Source organism: Cordyceps militaris, assembly GCF_000225605.1.
Source record: "Cordyceps militaris CM01 unplaced genomic scaffold CCM_S00001, whole genome shotgun sequence".
NCBI classification, from domain to species: domain Eukaryota; kingdom Fungi; phylum Ascomycota; class Sordariomycetes; order Hypocreales; family Cordycipitaceae; genus Cordyceps; species Cordyceps militaris.
This window is the reverse complement of record NW_006271969.1, coordinates 1,350,409-1,374,139: the sequence shown is the minus strand read 5'-3', so window position 1 is coordinate 1,374,139 and position 23,731 is coordinate 1,350,409. Positions and strand designations below refer to the sequence as shown.

Sequence of the window (23,731 nt, the reverse complement as noted above, 5' to 3'; positions counted from 1 at the left end):
ATAGCTATTAAGGCTTTCCTTATAGCTTATTACTATCTTATTACTTTTAGGACTATTATAGGCTAACTAATACTAAGCCTTTAAAGTATTACCCTTTAAAGGTATTATAATAAGCCTTTTATAGTTATAAGTTATAAGACTTTATAGGTCTTATAGCTATTAAGGCTTCCTTATAGCTTACTATTATTTTATTACTTCTAAGACTATTATAAGCTAACTAGTATTATACCTTTAAGGTATTACCCTTTAAAGGTATTATAATAAGCCTTCTATAGCTATAAGTTATAAGGCTCTATAGGTCTTATAGCTATTAAGGCTTTCTTATAGCTATAATTTTATAAAAGCCTAAGCCTTTATAAGTTTATTACTATTTTATTACTTTTAAAACTATTATAATTAATTAGTATACTTAGTATTAATATAGTATTAGTATAGTATACTTAGTATTAGTATAATATTAGTATAATATTAATATAGTATACTTAATACTAGTATAGTACTACTATAGTATACTTAGTACTAGTATAGTACCTAATATACCTTAGCTAGTAGTCCCTTATATATTCTATAGCCTTTAGGATAAGGTGCCTTTACTAAATATAGTTTATAGTATAACTTTTATTTTCTATAAAATTTATTTATATAGGTTTTTAAGTTAAATTACCTTATAAATAAAAAGTAGAAAATATAGTAATTATAAAGCCCCCTATATAGTAGTAAGGCCCCCTATATAGTAGTAAACTACCTTATACCTAATATAACTATAAGCTATTCTATACCTAGTATAATTATAAGCTACCCTATACTTAAAAGAAAAAGGTAACTTAGGTATACTAATAAGTACTATTATACCTATTAGTAAGTAGGAGAATTAGGCTACTATTATAGTATATTATAATAGCTATAGTAATTACTACTTTTCCTTATAGTTATTATTTTATTCCTTATAGTTATTATTTTATTCTTTATAGTTATTTCTAGTTATTTTTCCTAGTTAATATAGATTAAGTAGGAATAATAATAAGTAGCTTTAAAGCTAGAAGAATAATCTCCTATTACCTAGTATATCTAGTACTTACCTATACTATATAACTAGATAGAAGTTATATAATATAATAACTTTACCTCTTACCCTATATATACCTTATTAGTTATAATAAGATTAGGGGGGGGAGAATATTATAACCTAGTTTAAGAACTCTTATATTTCCTTAGGTATATACCTATAGTATTCTACTATTAATTAGTATTAATAGAATAGTATTATTAAGGTTAGGAATAGGATACTATAAAATAAGCTTTTTCTTATTATATATTAGTTAAAAGTACTAATTAAATTCTAGCTAGTTATAGTATAGGCCTATACTACTCTTTAATAGTATACCTTTATAATAAGGAATAATAAACTAATAACTCCCTATAAACTATAGTTTAGAAATAAACCTAACCTTAGTTATTTATAAATTATAAGTAATTATAGGTAGTAAAAGACCTCTTATTATATTCTAAGAATAGTTCTTAAAACTATCCTATATATCCTAATTAGATATAAAGGCTAGACTAACTATATTATCTTAAATACTAATAGACTTAATAGACTAATAGTTATTAATAATATTATTTTCTAAGAATAGCCTAACTAGCTATTTAAAGATTTTAAATATAACCTTCTTTAGTAGAATAACCCTACCTTAGGCTATAAAAGTAAAACTATATATTACTCTTTAAGTTAATAGGTAATTAGTAAGAAATAAGAGTATATAGAAATTACTCTAATTACTTATAACTTACCTACTAGTAGGAGCTTTATAGTAAAGTACTATAGTATACTTACTACCTTAACTATAAGGCCTAAGTAAATAATACCCTTTATATCCTCTATATTAATAATATTAGAAATTACTAATAAAAATAATAATATTTATAACCTAGCTAATAATAATAACTTTATTAGCTATTTATATATACTAAGTAATAATAAATTTAAACTAATATTACTAGATATTTAATTAACCTTATATCTTATCTTTATTATTAGTATTAATAAGATACTATCTAACCTTTTTAAAATACCTTTATCTTTAGCTTTAAATAGTACTATTAAGTAAGAAGAAAGACTTATAATATAGATTAAAATTCTAATTAGATTAGTCTTAGTATTTTAAAACTACTAATATATACTTTACTTTAATCTTAATAATATAATAAACCTTATTATATTTAATAACCTTATCTATAATAAAAAACCTATAATATATAAGTAGGCTATTCTTTACCTTAACTTATAAAAGTAAAAAGGCTTAATAGTAAATAAGTATAACTCTTTAATAAAGAATTATATTATAATTATAGTTAATAGGCCTAAAAATAAAACTATTCTTCTAAGTAAGTAGGTATATAAACTTAAAAGAGGTATTAATAATAAGATTATTTACTAGAAATCCTAATATATAGTAAAAGGTTTTAATTAATATAAAGAACTTAATTACTATAAAATATTTATAAATATACTAAAAATTTCAATACTATACCTATTACTAGTAATTATAGCTACTTTAGACCTTAAGGTTAAATAAATAGATATTAAGACTACCTTCCTTTATAGTCCTATAGATACTAAAGTCTATATTAAAATACCTAAAAGATATTAAGAAGAATACCTTAAGAAAGTATAAAAGCTACTAAAGTCCCTATATAGGCTAAAGTAAGCCCTATAGATTTAGTATATAACCCTTTATAAAATACTTTAAAGTCTTAGCTTTAAGCCTATATAGCTTAATTATTCCCTATTTATTTATAAAGATAGCCTAATTATTATAATTTATATTAATAATCTTCTTATTATTAATAAGAATAAGGTTACTATTATAAAGATTAAGAAAACCTTATTAAATACCTATAAAATAATAGATATAAGCCTTATTAACTACTATTTTAATATTAATATTTATTAAGACTAATATATAAAAACCTTTATACTCTTTTAAAATAGATATATTAAAGCCCTTTTAAAAGAAGCTAGCCTTCTTAATTATAAACCTTATAACCTACTAATAAGTCCTACTACTAAAAGTATTAAGTAATAGCTAACTATTAAGAATAGCTAGTATACTAAGACCTATAAAGGCTTAATTTATCTTTCTAACTACTCTAAGCCTAATATCTACTTTACTATTAGCTATTATTATAGATTTATAGCTACCTTATTAGTAGAATATATTATTAGCCTAAAATAGCTTTTATAATATATTAAAAATACTATTAACTATAAACTTATTTTTATAGAACCTAATAAAGAACCTTAAGTTTATTATAATACTAATTATATTAATTATTAATAAATATATAAATCTATTAATAGCTTTATTATTACCTTAAGAAGTAGTATTATATCCTAATACTTAAAGCTATAGAATATTATTATATACTTAACTACTAAAATAGAGTATATCTCCTAGTATAATATAGCCTAGAAAGCTATCTAGATTTAATAGCTTTACTATATTATTATAAAAACCCTTAAGAAAAAGCCTACCTATACTAAGACTACTATCTAGGCTAATAACTCTAATACTATTACCTAAGCTTCTAATATTTAAAAATACCTCTATATAAAGTATATAAATATTTAATACTATTAGTTATATAATAAGAATATACTATACTAATTAAGCTTTAGTTAAATTCTAAATATTAAGAATACTACTAATATTATAACTAAACTATTACTAAAACTAGCCTTTTATAAATATAGATACTACCTAGAACTATACTAAGTATCTTCTAAGCTATAATTTTCTAGGGGTCTATTCTAAAAGTATTATACTCCTAAGGCCTTTAGTCTTTAGGGTATTACTTACTAAAGCTATTTTATAAGTATTATAGTTAATTAGTTCTATACCTTTAAGGTATTACCCTTTATAGATATTATAATAAGCTTTTTATTAGTATTATTAGTACTAGCCTTTAAGGTATTACCTACTAAAGGCTAGCTAGCTCTTTATTAATACCTTTATTAGTATTAGCCTTTAAGGTATTACCCTTTAAAGGCTAGCTAGCTTTATTAATACCTTTATTAGTACTAGCCTCTAGGGTATTATTTACTAAAGGCTAGTTAGCTCTTTATTAATACTTTTATTAATACTAGCCTTTAAGGTATTACTTATTAAAGGCTAGCTAGTTTTTTATTAATACCTTTATTAGTACTAGCCTTTAGGGTATTACCCTTTAAAAGCTAGTAAGCTCTCTATTTACTACTATTTTATTACTTCTAGGACTATTATAAGCTAACTAGTATTAAGCCTTTAAGGTATTACCCTTTAAAGGTATTATAGTAAGCCTTTTATAGCTATAAGTTATAAGGCTTTATAAGTCTTATAGCTATTAAGACTCTTTTTATAGCTTACTACTATTTTATTATTTCTAGAACTATTATAGGCTAACTAGTATTAAGCCTTTAGGGTATTACCCTCTAAAGGTATTATAATAAGCTTTTTATAGTTATAAGTTATAAGGCTTTATAAGTCTTATAGCTATTAAGGCTCTCTTTATAGCCTATTACTATTTTATTACTTTTAGGATTATTATAGGCTAATTAGTACTAAGCCTTTAGAGTATTACCCTTTAAAGGTATTATAATAAGCCTTCTATAGTTATAAGTTATAAGGCTTTATAGGTTTTATAGCTATTAAGGCTTCTTTATAGCTATAATCTTATAAAAGCCTAAGCTTTTATAAGCCTACTATTATTCTATTATTTATAAGACTATTATAGTTAATTAGTATACTTAATACTAGTATAGTATTAATATAGTACTAGTATAGTATACTTAGTATTAGTATAGTACTAGTATAGTATACTTAATACTAGTATAGTGCCTAGTATACCTTAGCTAGTAGTTCTTTATATATCTTATAGCCTTTAGAATAAGGTGCCTTTATTAAATATAGTTTATAGTATAACTTTTATTTTTTATAAAATTTATTTATATAGGTTTTTAAGTTAAATTACCTTATAAGTAAAAAGTAAAAAATATAGTAATTATAAAGCTCTTAATATAGTAATAAGGCCCTCTATATAACTATAAGCTACTCTATACCTAGTATAACTATAAGCTACCTTATACTTAGTATAATTATAAGCTACCCTATACCTAGAAAAAAAAGGTAATTTATATATACTAATAGGTACTATTATGCCTATTAGTAAGTAGGAGAATTAGGCTACTATTATAGTATATTATAGTAGCTATAGTAGTTATTACTTTTCTTTATAGTTATTATTTTATTTATTATAGTTATTATTTTATTTTTTATAGTTATTATTTTATTCTATTAGTTATTTTTCTTAGTTAATATAGATTAAGTAGGAGTAATAATAAGTAGCTTAGAAGCTAGAAGAATAATCTCTTATTACCTAGTATATTTAGTACTTACTTATACTATATAACTAGATAGAAGTTATATAATATAATAACTTTACCTCTTACCCTATATATACCCTATTAGTATTAATAATTATCTATTAAGGTTAATCCTAGTAAAGGGATCTTACTATTAATCTAAACTATAATTATATTATATATATTTATTAGATTATTATATTTAATATAGGAATCCTACCTAAAGAAAGAGAGAAGTTAATTATAAGTCTAAAAGGACTATAAATAAGAAAAGAATATATACTTATAAGAACTTCTTAGTTATAGTTAAATTATAGGTAGAATTATACTAATTTTTAATTATATTAAAAGTTAAGGCTAAATTAAAGCTAAGTTAAGCTAGATCTTAATATACCTCTTAATAAAGGATATATTTATTATTATTATTTCTTATTTTATACTAAGACTAGCTAAGGTCTAAAAAATAGATAAACTAGGTATAATTAGCTAGTATACTATAAAGATTCTATTAAAAAAAGAAAACATTAGCTATAAAATAGATTTAAATATTAAACTATTAATATATAGGTTAATAACTAATATATATCTTATAATAGTATATATATTAAGATATTTCTACTAAAGACTAAAAGTATCTTATAAAAAAGTATTATATAGAAAGGGATTCTAACTTAAGCTTATATTAATAAGCTATAAGGGAGTAAGGAATATAATATATATAGAAAGTATTAATTATATAAGTATAGTAAGTAATATTAATTATCTTATTAAGGGAATTAAAGGTATTACCCTCCCTATCTATATTATTTACTTATTCTTCTTTAAAAGATTAGTTATAGGTATTAATATAATTACTATTATTATTATTATTATCTTTAATAATATCTTATTTAGTATTTATATCTAAATCCTTAATCTTAATAATAGAAGTAATAAGAGTAATAAGATATAGTAGCTATAAATACTAAATAAAGTTATAATTATTAGGAAAGATTTAATATAGTTTAATAACTATAAAATCTTCCTTACTAGAAAGAATAATAAGATAAGTTAATAAAGGCTTAAGTATTAAAGCTTATAAAAAGATATTTATATTAAGACTAATAGGGCATATATAGAGTAAAAGGTAAAGTTATTATATTATATAACTTCTATCTAGTTATATAGTATAGGTAAGTACTAGATATACTAAGTAATAGGAGATTATTCTTCTAGCTTCTAAGCTGCTTATTATTATATTTTAGTTATTTTTTAAGCTTTTAAAAAGAGCTTAAAGTTTATAATAATACTAACCTAGACTTAGACTAGACTAATATTCTTTTATCTTTTTTTAATTATAATTACTATTTCTTTTTAGAAATTTATTACCTTTTTATAAGTAATTTTTAAGTCTATATAGTTAATAGTTAGGTATTTATTCTTATATTAAAGCTAAGTAAACCTATAAGGCTTTAGATATAAATTACTATTAAAATAAAGCTAGTTTAGGTCTATATAACCTTAGACTTATTTTAAAGATATATAGGCTTTAAGGTAGAGTTTTTATTTATATTATTACTTTAATTCTTTAAGCTTAAAGCTAAAATAGGCTAAAGTAGTTATTATTTTTTAAGAATATATTAAAAAAAATAAAAGAAATTAAGAATATTTTTATATATTTTAAATAAATTTATAAGTAAAATAGAAGTTTTAAGTAATAAAAAGTATTTTTTATTATTTACCTTTTAAGCTTATAACTCTTATAAATTATATAAATAAGTTAATATAAATATTAAATAATTAGTTATAATTAAAAATAATTTTATATAATAAAGTTAAAAAATAATATATATTAAAACTTATAGCTATTTTTATTTTATTTTTTTTTAACTAAAAAAAGAAAATCTTTCTTTTTTATACCTATTTTCTAGCCTAGTTAATTAGCTTAATTATACTCCTTTAATATATCTTTTTATTACCTAATTCTATTAGTAATTAAGATTAGTTTCTCTAGACTTAACTTCTTTATCTATATACTACTATCCCTTTCTAGCTTTCTACTATAAGTAGGTCTCTAGCTAATTATACGTACCGTGATCTCCACTTAAATCACAATAAGTGTGGCAATCACTTTTCTCATGGCACTCGAGGCACGAGAACAGCATGCGTTTGGCATGAAACCGGATCCGATCCAGAGCACGCGAGTCATGACAGACTACGATGTTGCGTTTAGCGCCAGGAATGTCCTCGGATGGGACACCGGAACGATGGGCATACTACGCGGACCAAGCTCTACCTGGGTAGATCTGGAAAAGTATCCGGCTGAGACCAGCGACAAGCGAGATAGATTGGAGCATTTTGATTTGATGTGCCAATTCCATCGACCTAATGCGGAGCGTGAACGTGCGCAGGACACTACACCACATGGTGGGTTGCCATCCACATCTACAGCCGCTTGCCACCAGCATACAGAAGATCCGCAGAGGCAAGCACAGAAGAGTCGCGGCGTGCAAGATGAGGCAGAACCTGCTGCTACGGGCTAGTTGGCGGGTGGCGGGTGGCGGGATGCGCAAGTTCTTTTCGACTGCTTCACTAGGAGCAGACGATGTGTGGCTGGGGTCTCGAAGCACTCTTTGTTTGCATCGTTGGGTGATTGCTGTTAAAGGTCACAGATGTATAAGGCATGTGATAGAGATTGATTAACTACCTAGCTACCTATGCATATAGGAAGTGTTTTCTAATATGGCCTCTAGGGGATTTCTATAGAATCAGATTTTTTTTTAAAGAATATTATAATAGAAAATACACTTTAGAGAGAGTAATACTATTAGTATAAAAGATCTTTACTTAAGATATTTTTATATATTATAAAAGTAGGCTAATAAATATATAAAATAACTATTATAATTAAGTATAATTTTATATAAAAAAGTTAAGAAAGATAAGGAATATAAGAAAGTTAAGAAAGATAAGAAAGTTAAGTAAGATAACGTGGCATCTTATACTATCGGGTCAACCAAGTGGCTTAGTCATCCACCAGCGACCTCGTTCTATGCACAACACGATCAATCACCTTGCCATATCCCCTTAACCACGCCTAAATCTCGACTCGCATTTGTTGAAAAACTGCAAAATGACGAGCGCTGTGACGGCGCCGATGCGCGCGGCCGGCTGGAACGTACGGCTGACGATTGGTACCTGCGAACGCCCTCACGAGTTTGCAGGCGTATACCAGAACCCTCGCGCGCCGACACTGACGTTTGCCGACATCTGCGCCGAGCTAGCGCTATGCTTTGAGATTCCGCCGGGCGGTCAGGGCGAAACACAAGAGAATAGCGAAAATGCGAACATTTCGTGGACCAACAGCATCGCCTTTGCGCTGACCGATATCGCTGACGAGGCCGACGACATAACCCAGTACCCAGCCTTCATCACCCACGAGACCCTAGACAAGACAGTGCCGGGTCTGCCATCGCCCAGCATGCGAGAGCCAAGAAATATAACATATCACATTGTGCTCCATAGACCCTGCAGTCTTACTGCTGGCTTGCTTAAGGATCATCTTCAAGGTTCGTCGTCAGTCGCATACGCTAGGCATAACCGCTAACATGTGTAGCACAATGCGCTCACTACATTTCCGACCCCCGCCGTTTTCACCACCCCTCGTACCTCCCGTACAATAAGACGCCCTCGGATCCTCGCCTCAGCGTGATGCCCCTGCGACGCAAGCTCAAGGCTCGCTCTCAATCGCCCCCTAAGCGCTCCGCCGGCTCGACTTCGCCTGACAAACCGGACGAGGGCGAGGGCGACGACCCCAGTAGCATGCTCGCCCCCGCCAGCCTGGATATTGACATGGACTCGGCTAAGAAGCAGATCAGCCACTTTCGCATGGCATGCATCGCCCAGGCCACCTGCTGCGCCGTGTCGGGCGACGGCGAGCCCTGGAGTTCGATCCAGCCCATCGGCCCGGGCGTGCATGCCTGCCACATTGTGCCGCAGCAGCACTTTCACCTCTATCCGATGGAGAATGACAACGGAGACGGCACGCTCGAGGACAGTGCACGTCGCCTCTGCCAGGCGTGGCACATGACATGGAGCGCCGACAATGGCATCCTGCTCATGAAGCACCTGCACGACTTCTTCGACTCGCGCCTCTTCTCCATCCACCCGACCACACTGCGCATCCGCATCTTTGTGCCATATAAAGCGCTTGAACCGTACCATGGGAAAAAGGCACAGGTGGCCCGAAGCGTCGACCGCATGGCCCTCCGCCACCACTACGACATGTGCTGCATCGAAAATATGGCGGCCAAGCGCGCGACTCAGGAAATACCGTCATCAGTCGCGACGAGCAGGATGAGCACGTCGGTCACGGGCGCCAGCCTCGTCCACACAGCCAGCGCAGGCAGCACGCCATTTAACGGCCGGACGGACCTCCCGTTGACGCCCCCCTCTGGGCACACCTCAACGCAGACTGTGCCGGGCGATCCGTCTAAGAGACGGCGGCCGGCCCATGAAGATGACCACGATGCCGACGATGACGACGAAGACGAAGACGATGCTGAAGATAAAAATAAAGATAGAAGAAAGCAAGTGCGACGAGAGGAACAGTATGGCTTTGACAGCTACATCACGCCGTACAACAGCCGCGCGTTCCTCGCCGACGTCAATTGGGAGCTACGGAGACTTCAAGGGCCGCAATAAGGCGGAAGATAAGGAAAATATATTAATAAAGATAAAGAAGATAATAATAATAATAAAGATAAAAAAAATAAAAATAATAATAAAGATAAAGAAGATAATAATAATAATAAAGATAAAGAAAATAATAATAATAATAATAATAATAAAGAAAATAATAATAATAATAAATAATAATAATAAGTTTTATATATTAATTAAGCTAAATAACCTATTTAGTATTCTTATTAAGTATAAAATAAGAAAAAACTAGAGTATTTAAAAGAAAACTTTATATTTTATAGAATTCTTTATAATCTTATTTTAAAGTATATAAGGATTTAATAAAACCTCTTTTAATACTATATACTAGGTTTTTATCTATATTCTAGCCTATATCTAGTCTATACTATTTTAGCTAAGTAAGCCTATTAATTACCTTTTTTCTCTCTAGATTTTTATTTATATTAAAGGGGTTATATTTAATTCTATATATTTTTAAATTAATTAAGCTTATTATTCTCTTAACCTTTTAATTTCTTTCTTTTTATTTTATTTTTTATTTATATTAAGAAAGGCTATATTTAGTTTTATATACTTTTAGGTTAATTAAGCTTAAATCTTATTATAGCTTTTTAAAGTTTTTAATATTTTTTTTTAAGAGTTTTTAGCTTTTATTCTTTTTTAATATTCTTTTTTATTTTTAATACTTTATACTTTATTTATTTAAGTTTAAAATATATTTTATAGAAAGTATTATAATAATACTTTTAAAATTACTTTTAATTTTTATTATTATTAACTTATATTATATAATAAGATTTAATAAATAAATAAATATATTTTCTTTTATAATTATTAGCTTTTAATAAAAACTAAATAATAATTTTAATTATATTTTATATATATAGATAGTAAGTAAATAGATATACCTAAATAGTATTAATTATTAATAGAAGATATAGAAGATATAGATTAATATAGTAGCCTAGGAACCTATTTACTAAGAATACTAAACACTATTAAACCCTACTAGTTATTAAGGATGTAATAGTAGAGAGGCATATAGGAGGGATAGTTTTTACCTAGGCATAGGCTAGCAGCGGTCCTATTACGGTTTTTCTAGCCTTTATAAGTTTATTAAGGTATTAGAAGGACTATAGAGTCTAATTAGTATAATTTAATAAATAAATAAATAAATATATTATAGCCTAGAAAGCTATCTAGATTTAATAGCTTTATTATATTATTATAAAAACCTTTAATTAAAAGCCTATTTATACTAAGATTACTATTTAGGCTAATAACTCTAATACTATTACCTAAGCCTTTAATATCTAAGAATACCTTTATATAAAGTATATAGATATTTAATACTACTAGCTATATAATAAGAATATACTATATTAGTTAAGCTTTAGTTAAATCCTAAATACTAAGAATATTATTAATATTATAACTAAACTACTACTAAAGCTAGCTTTTTATAAATATAGGTATTACTTAGGACTATACTAAGTACTTTCTAAGTTATAATTTTCTAAAGATCTATTCTATAAGTATTATACTCTTAAGGCCTATAGATTCTAAGGTATTACCCTTTAAAAGTATTATAGTAAATCTTTTATAGCTATAAGTTATAAGGCTTTATAGGTCTTATAGCTATTAAGGCTTATTTCTTATAAGTATAGGTATTACTTAGAATATTATTAAATACCTTTTAAGCTATAATTTTCTAAAGGTCTATTCTAAAAGTATTATACTTTTAAGGCTTATAGTCTTTAAGGTATTACTTATTAAAGCTATTTTATAAATATTATAGTTAATTAACTCTCTATCTTTAAGGTATTACCCTTTATAAATACTATAGTAGGCTCTTTATTAATATTATACCTTTAAGGTATTACTCTTTAAAGATATTATAATAAGTTCTCTATCTTTATTAAATACTATACCTTTAAGGTATTACTTTTTAAAGGTATTATAATAAGCCTTTTATAATTATAAGTTATAAGACTTTATAAGTCTTATAGCTATTAAGGCTTTCTTATAGCTATAATTTTATAAAAGCCTAAGCTTTTATAAGTTTATTATTATTTTATTACTTTTAAGACTATTATAATTAATTAGTATACTTAGTATTAATATAGTACTAGTATAATATACTTAGTATTAATATAATATTAGTAAAATATATTTAGTATTAGTATAGTATACTTAGTATTAATATAGTACTTAATATACTCTAGCTAGTAGTTCTTTATATATTCTATAGCCTTTAAGATAAGGTGCCTTTACTAAATATAGTTTATAATATAACTTTTATTTTCTATAAAATTTATTTATATAGGTTTTTAAATTAAATTACTTTATAAATAAAAAGTAAAAAATATAATAATTATAAAGCCCCTTATATAATAATAAAGCCCCCTATATAATTATAAGCTACTTTATACCTAATATAATTATAAGCTATCTTATACTTAATATAATTATAAGCTATTTTATATCTAGAAGAAAAAGGTAACTTAGGTATACTAATAAATACTATTATACCTATTAATAAGTAAGAGAATTAGGCTATTATTATAGTATATTATAGTAGTTATAGTAGTTATTACTTTTCCTTATAATTATTATTTTATTCTTTATAGTTATTTTTCTAGTTATTTTTCTTAGTTAATATAGATTAAGTAAAAATAATAATAAGTAGCTTTAAAGCTAGAAGAATAATCTCCTATTACCTAGTATATTTAGTACTTACCTATATTATATAACTAAATAGAAGTTTATTTATTTATTAAATTACCCTAATTGGACCTTGTGGTCTTTCTAGTACCTTAATAAACTTATAAGTACTAGAAAAACCGTAGCAGTGGACTTATACTAGCACCTTACTATACTAAGTATAGTTCCTAGGCTACCTAGGTAAAAACTAGCCTCTTCTATATACTAATCTACTATTATATAATAATTCCTAGTAGTAGTTAATAGTATTTAGTATATTCTTAGTAGGTAGGTTCCTAGGCTATTACCTTAATCTATATTACTCTATATCTTCTATTATTTATTAACTATCTAGGTATATTAATTACTTATCTCTATATATATATCTAAGTAGTAGAATAGTCCCTTACTATAGTACTTATCTATAGGTATATACTATAGTATATATATAGTTTTTAGCCTTATTCTATTAATTAAGGGCTAAGGTAGTATAGTAGTTAGTATATATTACCTTCTAGCTTTTACCCTAGCTAACTCTATAGTTACCCTACCTATATTCCCTTATAAGTTAGTTATATAGTGGAATATACTACCTAACTTTTAGAAAAATCGTTTAAGGTGCCTCTAGCTAGATTTAAACTAGTAATCTATATACTAACCTATATAGAACTCCCTAGCATAGAACCACTATACTATAAAGGTACTAAATAGAAGTTATATAATATAATAACTTTACCTCTTACTCTATATATACCCTATTAGTTTTAATACTTATAAGGTATTATATCTTTCTCTATATAAGCTTTTACTTAAGTTCTAAACTATAGTTTTAAAATATTCTATAAAGAGTTTTCTTAATTATAATAATAATAAAAAAAATAAAAAAGATAATAATAATAATAATAATAAAAATAAGAAATAAAAAAAAAATAAAGAAAATAATAATAAAAAAATAAATAATAATAATAATAATAAAAGTAAAAAAAATAAAAAAAAAATAAAAAAAAAAAAAAATAAAAAAAAAAAAATAAATAATAAAAAAAAAAAATAAAAATAATAATAATAATAAAGATAAAAAAGATAATAATAATAATAAAGATAAAAAAGATAATAATAATAATAAAGATAAAGAAAATAATAATAATAATAAAAAAGAAAAAAAAGAAAACTATATTTTATTTCTAACTAACTACTAGCTAATAGCTAATAAGGCTCTAAATTACTTATTTATATAAAAATAAAGAATACTAAGAAAGAACTTTCCTTTTTTAGTAATTAATAAAGTTATTATTAGGAACTAACTATTATTCTGCTATAATGTCTTTATTATCTCTCCTTTTACCTTCTTTAGACTAGCCGACGTTCTTTGACAGCTGGACATGGGAGATGATCTTCCGATCAAACAGTTGCGGATAGGTTGCCAGCATTCGGCGACACCCTTGCCGTTATCACTGCCTAACAACGCGAGGAACTCCTCAGTGGTATTATCAAGTGTAAAAAAAGCCACTCATGTGGCGATTTCGGGCCATCACGACCCGGATAACTGCCAACGTATCCGTGTTGGCTATCAGATAACGCCAAACTGTCTCTAGACCCTTCGTATTTCCACCGTAGGGATAACCAAATTCGTTCATTGTCCTAGTCACCTCTTCGTTATATCCAATAGCCATATGGTCACCAATATAGCTGCGAGGTGCTTCTTAGCGTGTCGTTGGCCGAGGTGTTATATGCATGCTATCGACCGGCCGCTCGCGTGGATAGCGTTATCATAGACGGCATGATACCGTCCCAGCTGGGGGGCGGAGACACAGTATAGTACCCAGTCGCTGTCAAAGATGGGATCCAATTCTGAAACTCTCCGTTCGAATCCGACATCAAGACCAAGGCCGTTCGGGAGCTATGCGTTGCTTGATATAGGTTGGGGAGAGGGGGAAGCGGGTTAAAAATGTTGGCGAGAGGCGAACTTGGTTTATTCAATAGCCAAAGATTGCCTTTCCTTTGCAGAGAAGTCGATCGAAAACTTGTCTGTCTGAATTCATCTTGTTATTTGTGTGCGTGTGCGTGTCCGTCCGTATGCGTGTGAGTCTGTGAGTGCGAGTGCGTGTGCATGCAGAAGGGAGATTTGGGGACGTCGGCCGCGAATGGGAGGAACAGCTAAAAAACGCGTGACATGTTTACATTTCTTACTCATGCTTTAGGGAAGGAGCGATGGCACACACTGTTGGGCACAAGAGTTCGGTATGCATCTGTCAGTATATATCGGGCCTCTACCAGGTCTCTAGTGGCTTCCGCCATCGGCTTCCGCCATCTTTCGATAAGACTGGCGTAGATATCTTCTATAGACGTATTATAGAGTAGCTACTAGTCTACTATAGTAAGATAACTATTATACTATTAGGTAGCCTTACTATATAAGTAGGTTACCTAAACGTTCTTAACTTATTACTTACTATAGCTAATAATATATTACTTAAACTAGTCTATAAATATATAAATATAGATAAAGGTTAAATCCTTACTAGCCCTTATAACCTATCTAGTTCTTTATTTATCCTAATATTTAAGGTTAGGATTAAAGAAACTAATATTATTCTTTTAAAGCTTAGTTAGCTTAAGCTTACTAATAGTTACTAATACTACTATAAATACTATTAGTATCTCCTTATAGTAATATACTAAGGTTATTTCTACTATAGTTATTATTTATACTAAGGCTACTAAGGAGAGTATACTAATATCCTATATAGGTAGTAAGGGGTTACTTAAAAGGGGTATACTTCTTATCTAGCTTACTTAATAACTTACTTAACTTAAGGTTATTTACTATTTAATATCTATCTATATATAATAGGATAGGCTAATTTCTTTAAGTTAGGTAATAAAATTTAAGAAGGAGACTAGTACTAAGGTTAAATAGGAAGGGGTCTAGGTCTATATTAAGAAGATGCCTAGTAGGCTAAATATATATACTTAGCTCCCTTCCTCTTACTCTCTTACTTTCTACCTTTCCTAGCTTTACTATATTTACTTTCTAAATAAGCTAATAACTTAGGTCTATATTACTTATCCTCCTACTTCCTACCTTTCTTACTATATTTATTCTCCTCTTTAATATAGCTTAGGTTTTATTAGGAATAGCTCTATATAGGCTTAGTAGATAAACTACTTTATAAGGACTATATAGTTTCTTATAGGTATATATATATTTATATAAGTTCTTTAGGCTTTTAAAGTAATATATATTATACCTAAGTTAAGGGAAGTCTCTTTTTCCTCTTATTTATTAATTTAGTCTTATATATATATAGTATAAGCTATTTAGCTTAAAATATAGGTAAGATAACTCTTATTAGTTTCTATATATAGTAGTTTAGTATTAATATACTACTTAGCCTACTAGAGATAGTATATCTTAGCTAGTATTTAGATTAACTAGCTAAGCTAGATTTATTCCTATAATATAGGTATTTAGGGGGGGGGGGTTATTTAGTATATTAGCTATAGCTAATTATAGGTAGGGAAAAAAAAGAATAAAAATAAATATTACTATTAATAAGAGCTTTAAATTTAATAAATTTTAATAGTCTCTAATAATCCTACCTATATTGCTACTATTTTATTAGGCATAAGAGTTCGGCAAGATAATAATGTATTCTATAGCTATCCTGGTGGCCTTAGTGCCCTAAGTAGTGCCTGTGGCTGCCTGTGGCACGTGACACACACGCGAGGTACTTCGTTGATAGGTAGTGCTGTGGCTCTGCGCCTGACTGGCTGGAATTTCGGATACGGCATTTACAAAAGAGGAAACAGACATGGACAGAAAACTGGCTCTTTCCAGACTGTACCATATTTAAACAGGGTTTTCCTGAGATGATGTCTTACTCGCCAAATCCTACGACGCTCTCTGAGGCTCGCTGGTTCGAAATGGAACAGCAAAAACCATCGGCGCCGTGAAAGCCGCGGGCGCTCTCCCTGACGGCAGGTACACGGCACTGCCTGTTATCGACAAGCTGCTCATATCACCCGTCATCCTCTACGTTTGATCAAATCTTGTAGTCAAAATAACAGCCCTCAGCAGAGGGAATCAGAGCCCCGATTTGGATGTTTCTAAAAAAACGTCCCGATTTGGAAGATTCCATTCTGGGACGAGATGAGCCCCACCCACATAGATCGATCATGGAACTTGGACATTGTGACGGTTATCTGCTTTGGCCCGTCATAATTACCTATTATGCTAATCCATTAATTCCGTCATGTCTTTCTCAAGTTAAGTCTTGCTCCCGCTATTTTCACAACTTTTTCAAGAATTTTTAGACGTAAAGAGCCGGCCGAACTCTTGGTCGCATGGTGATGGCTTCGGCGTAGAATTGGCCCGTTGGTGGGTCCGCACCTCGACTCTCCCTGTGCTTTGAGCAACGAGCTGTTTGCCCGTCGCGGCATCATTCACGCCGTCTTTGTTCTTTAATTAATCAGCGCGTGTATCTTAGGACACTGAATCCTTCTCCTTATCACTCGTATAACAACCCCCCCCATGCTGTGCGGCTCTTTTCCCACTTACACGGAAAACGCTCCTACACTCTTACCCAACAAGAACGACAACCAGCAAGCTCGCTACTATGGCGGCTGCGCAGATTAGTGACCATCTCGCCATCGCGGCGCCGGAAAAGGAGTCGATTGATCCGAAAGAGGGCGTCTCGGCATCAGAGCCGCTCGTTAGTGACCCCTCGGCTCCGAGAGAGCCGCCGCTGGAGAAGGCGGCCAAGCCTCCCTCTCCTCGCCCTATCCACGGTACCAAGGTGCGTTTTATTTTTGCTTCCTATCCCTAAGAGAGGCTACGATGCCCCTTGGGCTCTACTAACTACGTATCTGATCAAAATTCTAGTGGGTTCTCGTCGTCGTCTCCCTCCTCGCCTCGTTCCTCCTCTACGCCCTCGACACCACCATCGTCGCGACCATCCAGCCCGCCATCGTCGACGCCTTTGGCCACGTCGACCTCGTGCCCTGGCTGGGCGTCTCGTTTGCGCTCGCCTCCGCCGCCAGCACCCTGATATGGTCCAAATCCTTTGGCCTCTTCTGCGCCAAGAAGCTCTTCCTCTTCGCCACCGCCCTCTTCATGGGCGCCTCGGCCGTCTGCGGCGGCGCCCGTCGGGGATTGCTAAAAATGAAGATAAGACGAGTTAAGAGGCGCTCTACAGTCTGCAAAGAAAAGACTCCTGCCACGAGCTGGAAGAACGATACCCTGTCATATGGTTGAGAAAAACAAGGCTAGACAGATACGTCTACACTCTACTAAAAAAGTTGATTAGTAAAAGGAATAGAGGGGATTTAGGGGAATGAAATAGAATTACAGAGAGAGATAAGGAGAGTTATTTCATCTCCTCAGTGCTTGCTACTAACAAGCAAGATTTCACATCATTCACCGCACTGGGTATCAACCGGCTTGGCCAGTTAGGCGCTGTCCAAGACTGCTCACCAGCAACGCTTTTGCACAGGGCTCATGTAGTTCCAATCAAACGATTAGACTAGTCACTGCCTCATCACGGCACACACAGAACGCGGGCTGAAAAAGTTGAAACAATTAATACTAAACTTCATGGGGTATCGTCACTCCGTGTTCCTCAAGTCGTGCCCAACAACAACAGCATTACAACGCAACAACCAAGGAAGGAAGGAGGTAGCGGGGACAAGCAAAGATAAAACTACACATAAAGACAGCATTCATGCACGCCTGAAAGAGGGTACCAAGCCAATTCGCCGTATCCAAATTTGGATGCGCCAAGTCAGATCACCGGCAAAGCCCTCTTGAATCTCCAAGAGCGCTGTAAGCCAGTTTACGAAGCCTGGGACTGGGGATTGGTGATGGATTGCAAAAGTCTTTCTCTCCATTAGCATGTAGTATTTGTTGAATCAAATGGTGTATGCTCACTGTAGATTGCGATCTCGCATCTCGCGGTCAAGAGTATCAATCTGCTTGGCCGTCAAGCGGGCCCGAGAGAGCTACAGGCTTCCAGATTAGCATGCATACCAACATTGTGAACAAACTTCACGAGAGCGCTGCACCAAGCAGGGGAATTCGTACCGATGCGAGTGCTAGCGAGGAGTGATCTTCATCGCCCTCACCTTGAGAGGAGCCGTCTTCCGTCGCCACGTTTTCCTTTTCTTCCTCACCAGCGGCGGCAAATCGGCTGGCCGCCAAACCCTTGGGCTTGCTGGGCGTCTCCTTCGCCTAGTCCTTCTTGTTAGCCCCGCGTGTTCCACACTTGCTTCTCAACGCATCATTCTACCTTTGCCTCTGCCAACTCGGCATCTTTGACGTTCATCTGAGCACGTAACTCTTCAAGTCTCTTTTCCGACGACTGAAGCTTGGCAACAGTCTCCTCAAGCTCCAGCTCGAGCCTCTTGGCCCTGCCTGATGCCTCTTCGACGAGAGTAGTCATGCTATCGTTCAAGTCGCGATAGTCAGACTTGGCAGTCTGTTCCTTGGACGCCGTCTCCCCTCGCAGAGTCTCGAGTTCTTGTTGAAGTTTTTGGCTACTCTCGTCAGACTTCTTGAATTTCTCAAGGGTCTCGTCAAGCTCATTCTGTTTGCCCTTGACTTCGCTGGTGATAGAAGCAAGTTTCTCCTCAAATTCCTGCTTCGAGATCTCCATTTCCTTCCTCAACGAATCTGCGACGGAAGTATCGGGTTTGGCGGTCTTGACAGCGTCCAATTCGGCAAGAGCAGTCATATGCTCCACCTTTACATTGGCAAGCTGTTGGCTAACATCCTCGATTTCAGTTTCGGCTTTACTCAGTGCCTCCTTGGCCGAGTCCAGGGCCTCCTGCAGCTCAGTGTTGGATGCACTGTGGGCGGCAATCTTCTCCTCCAGGCTAGCGGTAGTCTGACGGTGCTCAGCCATGACATCCTCTATCGTCGTCGAGTGCAAGGCAGACAATTCCTCCATGTCCTTACGGGCATTGATGCCGTTGGTCTTCATGACTTCCAAGGTATCCTCGTGCATCTTCATAAGCTTTTCAACCTCTTTGCCATGGATTTCTCCAAGTTCAATGCGAGCAGATTCAAGAGCGTGCGACTCGCTGGCCTCGAGCTCTTCGAGAGCAGCCCGAGAAGCCTCGAGCTCGGCTTTGAGTGCGGTCAGTTCCTCGGCGTGTTTCTTGCCAGCCTGTTCTTTATCGGCGGCGGCGTCGGATTCAAGAGCCAGAAGTCTCTCGCTCAATTCGGCTTTCTCCTTCTTGAGAATCTCCAAATCTGCAACGTGGGCAGCCGTGAGCTGCTCCAACTTGGCAGTGTGCGCAGCGTCAGTATCACCCTTGGCAAGTTCCAATTGCTCCAGGTGCTGTGCCTTGAGCTTCTCAAGCTGTTGCTCATGCTCGGTGGATGCCTGATCGAAACTGTCCTGGTGTTCAGCCTTGGCAGCGTCTAGGAGAGCCTGAGACTTCGCGTCTGCCTCAGCGAGCGCCTTGAGGTGCTCTGCTATAACTCCATCGAGCTCTCTGCCGTGATCGGCCTTCAGGGCATCGAGGCTCTGGAGATGAGCGTCACTGCTAGAGGCAGTATCGGCCTTGACAGCAGCAAGTTCCAGGGCATGGCTTTCACGCAATTCTCCCAGCTCCTGTTCGTGTCGGGTCTTGAGTTCCTCGAGTTCAAGGTGAGTCTCCTTTGCAGAAGAAAGCTCTGCCTTGGCAGCTTCAAGTTCTCTGGTATACGTCTCACGCAACTCATTGAGCGTCTGCTCGTGCTCGGCATTAATACCCTTGACATCCGCCTGGTATTTTAAGTAGGCAGCAGCATCGGCATCGAGCTTGGCCGTTGAGAGCTCGTTGGCTTGAGTCTGACGAAGATCGTCGATCAACTTCTGATGCTCTATCTTGAGGGCGTTCAAGCTTTCCTGGTGGGCTTCAATGGCGGTGGAAGCGTCAGTCTCAGTAGCTTTGAGCTTCTGAGCATGGGCCTCGTGAAGCTCGTCAATAGCCTGCTGGTGTTCGGTTTTCAATACCTCAACAACTCCTACATGAGTTTCGCTGGCAGACGCAGCTTCATTCTTGGCCGCCTCGAGCTCGCTGGCATGGCTGTTGCGTAATTCCGTCAATATATTTTCATGCTCAGCTTTGAGAACATCGAGGCTTTGGGTGAGAGATTCACTCGCTGATGAAGCATTCGCCTTCGCGGCCTCGAGCTCCTTGGCATGAGCATCGCGCAATTCGGTCAGAGAAGCTTGGTGCTCATTCTTTAGAGACTCTAGGCTCTCCAGGTGGGATTCGCCAGCAGAGGAGACATCGGCCCTGGCACTCGCGAGCTCCTGAGCGTGGCTTTCGTGAAGCTCATCGAGCATCCTTTGGTGCTCTGCACTCTTGGCATCAAAAGAGGCGACGGCATCAGCGTGCATGGCCTGGATATCCGCAAGTTCCTTGGCATGTGTCTCGGCAGCTTCGGTGGAAGATGTTTTCAGGGCAGTGTGTTGCTCTTCGAGCTCAGAGGAGGAGATCTGGAGGGTCTCGTGCTGTTTCTCAAGTTCTTCGTACTTGCGCTTGAAGAAAGCATCGCCGCGCAGGCTCTCGATTTCATTTTCATAGTCCTGAGAAATTTGCTTCATGCGTACATCATGCATAGTTTTGAGTTTCGCAATGTCGCCTTCCTTGTCGGCAAGTGAGGTCTGAATATCGCTGTTCTTCTGCTGCAGCTGCTCCAAGCTGTCGTTTGCCGAGGCAAGCTCCGCAATCTTGACCTCAAGCTCCTTCTCTAGCTCCGTGCTTACGTTGGCGGATGTTTGCTCAGCATTTTGCTTGGCGTCACTCAGTTCCTTCTTGGTGCTGTCAAGCTCGGCTTGGAGAGCAGCCAGCTGCTCGTCGGACTTGGTCTTGTCACTGCTGGCGGCGGTCAGAGTGGCATTAGCAGTGCTCAGTTCCTCAATCTTCTTCTCCAGCTCAGCAACAGACGTTTCGTAACCCGACTTGAGCTCAGCTAGAGCGCTATCGTGGGCTGAAGCTCCAGTCTGATTCTGAGCGAGATTGGCCGTGGCCTCCTCCAGAGCCTTAGTTTTCTCCTCTAAGCTACTTTCTAGGGCTTGGCGGGCGTCCAGGGCCTCGCCGAGCTGAGTCTCAAAGGCAGAAACTGCGGCTTCGTGCTCCGACTTGAGCGCAGCGATGGCATCAGCGTCTTGCGCGCGTGTAGAGGTATCGGTGGGTTCGGCAGGCTTCTCGGCCCGGTCGCGGAGCTCGGCAATGGTGACTTCAGAAGCCTTGATGTGTTCGTTGAGCTCGGCAATCTCCCCCTCCTTAGAAGCGAGCTCGGACTTGAGCTGTTCGAGCTCTCGAGATGCATCGCTGGGGGTGCCAGCTCGCGACGCGGGGCGTGCAGCCAGGCGAGGTCCTGCGGCGGAAGAGAGACCGGCAGTGGAAACTCGTCTAGTCGCGGTGGCTGTTCCGGCCGTGGGAGTAGAGCGAGAGGTAGCCGTGCGAGCCGGGGTCCCAGAGAGAGAGGATCGGCTGGCAGTGGAACTGGTCGCGGTAACAGGTTTCCTAGCAGTACCTGCGGTAGGGACAGGTGGTTTTCTCTCGGGTGTAGACTTCCCCGGGCTCGTCAGGAGCGTGCTTGTGCGTCTGCCGGTCGTGGTCGAGGTAATGGGCTTCCTCTCATCCTCGCTAGCACTGACACTGGGGCGACTGCGGTGTGTAGCAGTGGTTGACGAGGATGTTGGGCGGCGAGCAGTGCCAGCAGTGGCAGTGGTCGACGCTGGCGGGCGTGTAGGCGGCTTGCTGAGGCCGGCGGCGGTCGTCGTTCTGGCGGTCGAAGGTGTCGCAGTGCTTGCAATTGGGCGGCGAGAGGCAGAGGTGGCCGTAGCCCCTGTTGCTCTCGACGAGGCGGTGGTCCCAGGAGTGCGTGGCGACGCGGTATTGGGAGCTGTAGCGCTGCTCGACATGATGGTCGTGTGGCTAAAAGCTACACAATAGCAATGTTGTTGGTGACGGGCGCGAGAAAATAAATGCAGGGTACCGAAGGAAAAGAAAGACTGTTGCTGGATGAAGCTGCAAAGGAGGGGAGAGCAAAGATTGGCGGCACAATAGCCCGTGGAAATATATTAGACCCTCCTTGAGCAGGGGAAGATGGAAGAGAGGCGTTGGGGCCAGGAGATGGTGGCCCAAAGGTGGTGCGAAGCAATAGTTAGCGGAGGTGGGGAGGGGGTCATCAGGGGGTTTGCCAATGGCCCTGTCATCACAATTCCAGTATCACTGATGATTGATTTTTGCCAGATGATAGCACAAATTCGCGTTTGACGTATTATCCCTCTACATTTCCTTAGGAATACTGTCGCTAAAGGGGCCAAGTATTGGCTCAAGAGACATGAGCATCCGCTGCAACGACAACATGATTTCAACAGGCACTAGATTATCACTTCCTAGGTACCTGTTAGAAGTTCGTGAGCTTGATAGCCCACATGGAAATTGTAAAAGGAAATTACCACCAGCTCAGCCAATGAACCAGGGGTGCAGTAGCCACAGCGTTGCAGCCAGCGCAGCGGCTACCGATTTTCTAGCCACATGATGTGAAGTGACCTGGCACTGCGACGGTGACGACGGTAACTAGAAAAGTAGCGGTCACATTCGAATTGCTGAATGGGGCCATCTACTCTGTACGTCTGATGTTGCTTCTCTTTCCTGCCATGTTTCATGCAGGTTATCAAACGGATAACGTTGCGGGTAGCCTGCAGCCCGTTATAATATCCATTAATTTGTACTACATCTGAATTATCAACTATTTGCAGCCTTCCGAGCTAACAGTAGCACCCGCTACGCCTTCCCGTAACTACCTACTATGTATTAGCGGGTTTGGTGGAGATTTGACATCTTGAAGAGCTTCCCCTGAGTTGAGTATTATTCCAGGTTAGCCACACTTTTAACCCACTACTTCGTATCCGTACACCGCCTCAAACGCAGCAGAGACGT

General features: G+C 35.5%; 5 protein-coding genes across 5 annotated transcripts; 4 read left to right on the top strand and 1 right to left on the bottom strand.

The window, feature by feature from the left end:
- Positions 1–7,518: 7,518 nt before the first annotated feature.
- On the top strand, positions 7,519–7,923 carry CCM_00380 (uncharacterized protein; the record flags this gene model as incomplete). The annotated part of the gene is made up of 1 exon (XM_006665540.1): positions 7,519–7,923. The coding sequence occupies one exon, from the start codon at positions 7,519–7,521 to the stop codon at positions 7,921–7,923; it is 405 nt and encodes a 134-aa protein (XP_006665603.1).
- Positions 7,924–8,513: 590 nt separating this feature from the next.
- Positions 8,514–10,084, top strand: CCM_00379 (uncharacterized protein; the record flags this gene model as incomplete). The annotated part of the gene is made up of 2 exons (XM_006665539.1): positions 8,514–8,949; positions 8,997–10,084. 2 exons carry the CDS (start codon positions 8,514–8,516, stop codon positions 10,082–10,084), a joined length of 1,524 nt encoding a protein of 507 aa, XP_006665602.1.
- Positions 10,085–14,995: 4,911 nt separating this feature from the next.
- CCM_00378 (uncharacterized protein) lies at positions 14,996–17,009 on the top strand (the record flags this gene model as incomplete). The annotated part of the gene is made up of 5 exons (XM_006665538.1): positions 14,996–15,025; positions 15,535–15,544; positions 16,141–16,152; positions 16,721–16,824; positions 16,920–17,009. The coding sequence occupies 5 exons, from the start codon at positions 14,996–14,998 to the stop codon at positions 17,007–17,009; spliced, it is 246 nt and encodes an 81-aa protein (XP_006665601.1).
- A 394-nt stretch (positions 17,010–17,403) lies between these two features.
- Positions 17,404–18,041, top strand: CCM_00377 (Major facilitator superfamily transporter; the record flags this gene model as incomplete). Its single annotated transcript, XM_006665537.1, has 2 exons — positions 17,404–17,583; positions 17,670–18,041. The coding sequence occupies 2 exons, from the start codon at positions 17,404–17,406 to the stop codon at positions 18,039–18,041; spliced, it is 552 nt and encodes a 183-aa protein (XP_006665600.1).
- A 668-nt stretch (positions 18,042–18,709) lies between these two features.
- Positions 18,710–22,707, bottom strand: CCM_00376 (uncharacterized protein; the record flags this gene model as incomplete). The annotated part of the gene is made up of 3 exons (XM_006665536.1): positions 18,710–18,784; positions 18,867–19,013; positions 19,072–22,707. 3 exons carry the CDS (start codon positions 22,705–22,707, stop codon positions 18,710–18,712), a joined length of 3,858 nt encoding a protein of 1,285 aa, XP_006665599.1.
- Between the last annotated feature and the right edge of the window lie 1,024 nt (positions 22,708–23,731).